Consider the following 5,319-nt stretch of genomic DNA (forward strand, 5'->3'; position numbering starts at 1 on the left):
GGAGTTCATGGTGGTGTCCCATCTATATAATTTGGTAAGGATTCAAGGTAAGGTTGCACCTGACACTCTAAGGAGTCAGTTAGTCTCACGTAGAGCGGACTGACTCTTGTGGTGAGAGTAGTAGAGGCCTGAAACTCATTAAGGGCTAACCTTGTGTGTGGGGGATTGAGGGATTGTGACACTTGTAACACTTAGCTCGGGGGTGAGCAGAGAAATCCACCACAAGTGTAAGCATCTGCTGAATCCGACTAAATTATACGTATCTGGATAAGTCGTGTCGAGACTTAGTGTATTGTTTGGAAGGTCATAACATGCTTGGATGATGTATGTATAATTGACAGTGAAAGTGTATCTGATTGCATGATAAAACTATTTTGGCTCTAGCTTACCCTTCTGTTATTTGTTGTGTGTTCTGCTGTGTGGTTCTCTCTTTTGCAATGATCATCAACTTATTGATATGAGCATATGCGAGGAACACCCGTGGTCAACAGGGAGGTGATGGTTCCGCTGCATAGCTTGTTTGGGATGAATTTTGTTAGTTGGGCTCTCCTTTAGGGCTTTGGCCCATGTGACTTTTGCTCTTGGACTTTATTTCCAAATACTGTTGTTTTATCATTGTACTTGTTTGACATCATTGGTGTGCCCTTTTTCTTTTCGAACTTCCTTTCGATATTGTAAGGAGTAAAGTTTAAACTCCTAGTTTGTGTTTCTATATTATTTTGTGTGACGCTTCCTTTTATTAGCTTTATTAATTAAATGGGGTGTTACACCTACAAAAATACATAGGTAAGTGTAATATTAAATAAAATCTGACCTAATAACCATTAATGCAACTTTATTTTCTTTAAAGGACAAAAATGCCCATAAATATTATACATTTGTATTTAATATTTTATTTAATGTTCACAAATAAAAGTTAAAATCTAGTTAAATAATAAAATAACTATATTTTAATGTTACTAAAAATTAAATATAATTAAATATAAGAAAGTTTAAATTAACACAAAACCAACAAAAAATAGTATTAAACATCTAAAAATATTAAAAAAACATAAAAAAGTATAAATTAACAAAAAACCCAACAAAAATAATTAGTGTTAAACATAGAAAAATGTTACAAAAAAAGTACAATTAAAGTGTCAATTTGATACTTAATTGATTTTTTTTTCTTTTTAGTAAAGACCTTAAAAATTCCATAATCTTTATTTTATAACAGTAAGTTATTGTCTAAAAATTTAAAAAAATATTTTTGTCTTTCTAAAATTTATTATGTACATTTATACTATTTTAATTAATGTATTTAATTATTTTAACTTTTAATATAAAAATGATGATATCAAAACATATTTATTATTTCTTAAATAATATCTTAATGCACCGGTTAACATTCTCTCATTCATATATATATATATATATATATATATATATATATATTAATTCTTACAAACTTTATTTTACCTGTAAATTCTAATATGTTCCGTTCCTTTTGAATTCTGATCTCTTTTCGAACTTTCCAACCGTTAGTTTACTCTTAATGACCAGATTCATGCCATTAATGTTTCTAATCTTAGATGTGATGGGAACCACTCACATATTTAAGCCACTTTACCGACTTTTATTCATTCATAACTATAAAAATATCTTTCTGTCTATTTTTTTCTCTGCTCGGCATTATTGCATTATCTGCAAGCACCGTGGTCTACGGTTTCCAACCATTTCACTTGATATCATGTTGTGCTTATTAAAATCACCATGCAATTCTTATCTTATTACAATATAATAATCAAGAATACGATGAATAAAATATGAGTTTTATAACATGGCAACAGAGGAAAAACCAAAAGCAGATTGGACCAATCATTTAAGACGACAAATACTGAGAGGACCAAAAGCAACACAGTAACCGATGCTTCCGCCGAGCTACAAGCTCATCCATCATCCCCATGTGACCCCTTAATCAAACACAAACAACTCTCGTTTCCATGTTAGTTAAATGCACCTTCAGCAGTAATTAGGGAAGAAGAATTGGATTTCGGAATTCCAAAGCTGCAATCTTTTTGTTTCAAAGGATTTATTAAGATAAAACTAAATATATCCCCACTTGTTCATGTTCTGCTGCAAAAACGAGATGATAACAAACCTCCACCTTTCTTCATCTCTTTGGTTTCACTTCTTCGCAGACCAGAATTGGAAAGACCTCTCTCAAGAACTTCTTCAAACCTAGGTTGCTGTCTTTCCGTAAATTTTTTTATTTTGAAAGAAATGTCAGAGCAAAAGAAACCCCCCAAAAGCAGGGTTTTCTTTGTTGGGATGAAGCTTCTGCACAAACCAGGGAACAAGCCTCTACAAGAGAAAAACAGTTTCTTTCATACATATTACAAATGGGTTCTTTGGCTTTCTCTCTCCCTCTATTTCTTCACGTCCTATCTCATCACCACCAACCCCAACACGGCACCAACCTCTCCAAACACATCGTCCCATGTTTCAAACTCCGAGTCCCACGCTGTCCCCCGTGCCGTTATCGACTCCACAACCAACTCTCTAGGTGGCGTAACATTACACACTCGTCAGCATTTTCAGCTCACTAATGGTTTAGTTTTGGAATTTATTTCTACTCGTTTCGTTGCAGGGGTGTTGAAGAATCTGAAGATGTTCGTGTACGAGCTTCCTCCTAAGTTCAACACTGGTTGGCTCGCAAACAAGAGGTGTAGCAATCATTTATTCGCGTCGGAAGTGGCCATCCACAGGGCACTGTTAACGAGCGAGGTTCGCACGTTTGACCCTTACGAAGCTGATTTTTTCTTCGTACCCGTTTACGTCTCTTGCAACTTCAGCGCCGTGAACGGTTTCCCCGCGATTGGGCACGCGCGTTCTATTATCTCCTCCGCCGTCAACCTCGTGTCCACGGAATACCCTTTCTGGAACCGCAGCAAGGGACGCGACCACGTCTTCGTCGCTTCCCACGACTTCGGTGCGTGTTTCCACAGCCTGGTAAAATGCCAATGTCCCACATCGGTTGAGTATATTGTCTGATAAAGTTAGTCGTTTTTCTGATTGACTTTTGTGCTTTGAAGGAGGATGCGGCCATTGCTAATGGAATACCCCAAATTTTGAAGAACTCCATTGTGTTGCAGACATTCGGCGTTGTTCACAGGCATCCTTGTCAAGACGTGGAGAACGTGGTGATACCGCCTTACGTTTCGCCGGAAAGTGTACGGAGCACGCTGGAGAATTTTCCGGTTAACGGCCCGCGAGAAATTTGGGTGTTTTTCCGTGGGAAAATGGAATTGCATCCTAAAAACATCAGTGGACGGTTTTACAGCAGGTAATTACCAGTGACCCCACTAATCATTAATTAAACAAATATTAATTTAGTCAAATCATTGACTAATGATGCGTTTTGGTTGAAAAAGAATTGACCGTTTTCTTTTCCGATTTCTTTTTTCTGTGAAGGCGAGTGAGAACGGAGATTTGGCGGAAGTTCAACGGTGACCGGAGGTTTTACCTGCAGAGGCACAGGTTTAGCGGTTACCAGTTGGAAATTGCTCGGTCGGTGTTCTGTTTGTGTCCGTTAGGGTGGGCTCCGTGGAGTCCGAGGTTAGTTGAATCCGTTGCGTTGGGATGTGTGCCGGTTATTATTGCGGATGGGATTCGGTTACCGTTTTCCTCCACCGTGCGTTGGTCGGAGATATCGCTGACGGTGGCGGAGAGGGACGTGGGGAAGTTGGGGAAGATTCTTGAGCGCGTGGCAGCGACGAACCTGAGTGACATTCAGAGGAACTTGTGGGACCCGCGGACGAGGCAGGCCCTACTTTTCAACGAGGAGATGGAGTATGGCGACGCCACGTGGCAGGTTCTTGTTAGTTTGAGTGAGAAGCTCCATAGGTCTCATCGAAGGTCTTCGGCTAGTGACGAATCAGAGAGTGACACGTGACACTATATTTTCAACGTGGATGTTAAATTGCATTGGCTGACATTTTTTTGTGTATATAGATTATAGATAGATGATAATAGGAGTAGATTAAATAAATTATTGTTATTCTTTACTCTTTCTTTCTGAGTTGTGAGGAAGAGTTTTTGGAGTTGCGACAGCGACATGATTGAGTGGTGTGTCAGAACTTTTTAGTGTTTTTAATGAAAAATTTGTGAAGTAGTGAAGGTATCAGTGGTCACTGCTTCACGATATGAATGCTATGGTTTTTCTATGGCTATGGCTGTCAAAATCAAATGTTGAAGAGAGAGAATCCAATAATGTTTCATAGCTTCAATTATTTATTGGCTTTCATCATCTCGGTTTCGTGACTTGCCTTAATTAACCCATTAAACTACTCATAAAAGATTGTAAGCAAATTCTGACACTACAATTTTTATTTATTTTTTAATTTTGGATATAATGTTCATATGATCCCTACCTTTTCATGGCAGTGATGTATATATAGGCTTTTGTATGCGATAAATCATAGTATTAATTTGACTAAAAAAAAGGTATTGTCATTCTTTTTTGTATTTACTTTTATTAATTAAGCAATTTTTTCAAACGAAATGGTTTATTATGTTTAAATGCAATATTATATGTTTAAAACTCATTAGCATCTAACATTGAAAAATATAACTTTTAAAATACCGATGTACAGTGTTATTTTATTGTAATAATATAAACTTATATTTTTCAAAACATGTTAATAAAATTGTATTATATTTTTTTATTACGAGATTATGTAATTTATATATAAATATGAGAAATTTTAAAATAATATAATATTAGTTAAAGAATTATAATATTGTTTCTATTCATTTTCTTTTAAAACTGTTTAATAATTTTATGGTCAATAAATAAAAATCAATTTAAATCGAATGTGAATATTAGTTTGATTATTGTTTGAAATTCTAAACAGATAATAAATAGAAAATGAATAATTTGAGTAACAAATCATAGATTCCTGAGTTACAAATATGATAAAAAATATAAACCTCTTATCTTATACTAAAATCTTTGATCTTTTAGTTAAATCAAAATCTCTTATAATACTACTATATTATTCTATCGATCTCTATGGTAAAGATTCATTTAAAAACTACCAATATATTCTCTGATATATTTATGTTAAAATTGGTTATAATCTTCCAAATTTTTGAAAACAAATATCTTAGTTAATGATTTTTTTTTTTTAAATTGATCATATTTTTATCTAAATTCTAAAAACTAAAAACACAAGTCAATCCTCATGGTATTTAACTTCTTTAGAAATATATATATATATATATATATATATATAATTTGATTATTTTTATACATTACAAAGAATAAAAAAAAATCCA

The 5,319-nt window shown here is 34.5% G+C and overlaps 1 protein-coding gene across 2 annotated transcripts; it reads left to right on the forward strand.

The window, feature by feature from the left end:
* The first annotated feature begins 1,804 nt into the window (after positions 1-1,804).
* LOC114184222 (putative glucuronoxylan glucuronosyltransferase IRX7) lies at positions 1,805-4,271 on the forward strand. Of its 2 annotated transcripts, XM_028071504.2 has the most exons (4): positions 1,815-2,545; positions 2,630-2,991; positions 3,075-3,325; positions 3,454-4,271. In XM_028071504.2, the coding sequence occupies exons 1-4, from the start codon at positions 2,263-2,265 to the stop codon at positions 3,932-3,934; spliced, it is 1,377 nt and encodes a 458-aa protein (XP_027927305.1). In that variant the 5' UTR covers positions 1,815-2,262; the 3' UTR covers positions 3,935-4,271. The 2 variants fall into 2 exon arrangements, with proteins under 2 accessions (XP_027927304.1, XP_027927305.1); XM_028071503.2 differs by having other exon boundaries at positions 1,805-2,991.
* Positions 4,272-5,319: the final 1,048 nt, after the last annotated feature.

Source organism: Vigna unguiculata, chromosome 5, assembly GCF_037176805.1.
Source record: "Vigna unguiculata cultivar grain cowpea cultivar isolate G323 ecotype 2 chromosome 5, ASM3717680v1, whole genome shotgun sequence".
Classification (NCBI taxonomy): domain Eukaryota; kingdom Viridiplantae; phylum Streptophyta; class Magnoliopsida; order Fabales; family Fabaceae; genus Vigna; species Vigna unguiculata.

Bases quoted from the DNA above. Each gene is read 5' to 3' on its own strand.
- LOC114184222 (XM_028071503.2), top strand. From the start codon at position 2,263: ATGTCAGAGCAAAAGAAACCCCCCAAAAGCAGGGTTTTCTTTGTTGGG. The intron at 2,992-3,074 runs GTAAAATGCCAA...TGTGCTTTGAAG, and splicing joins GTGCGTGTTTCCACAGCCTG to GAGGATGCGGCCATTGCTAA. The intron at 3,326-3,453 runs GTAATTACCAGT...TTTTCTGTGAAG, and splicing joins AGTGGACGGTTTTACAGCAG to GCGAGTGAGAACGGAGATTT.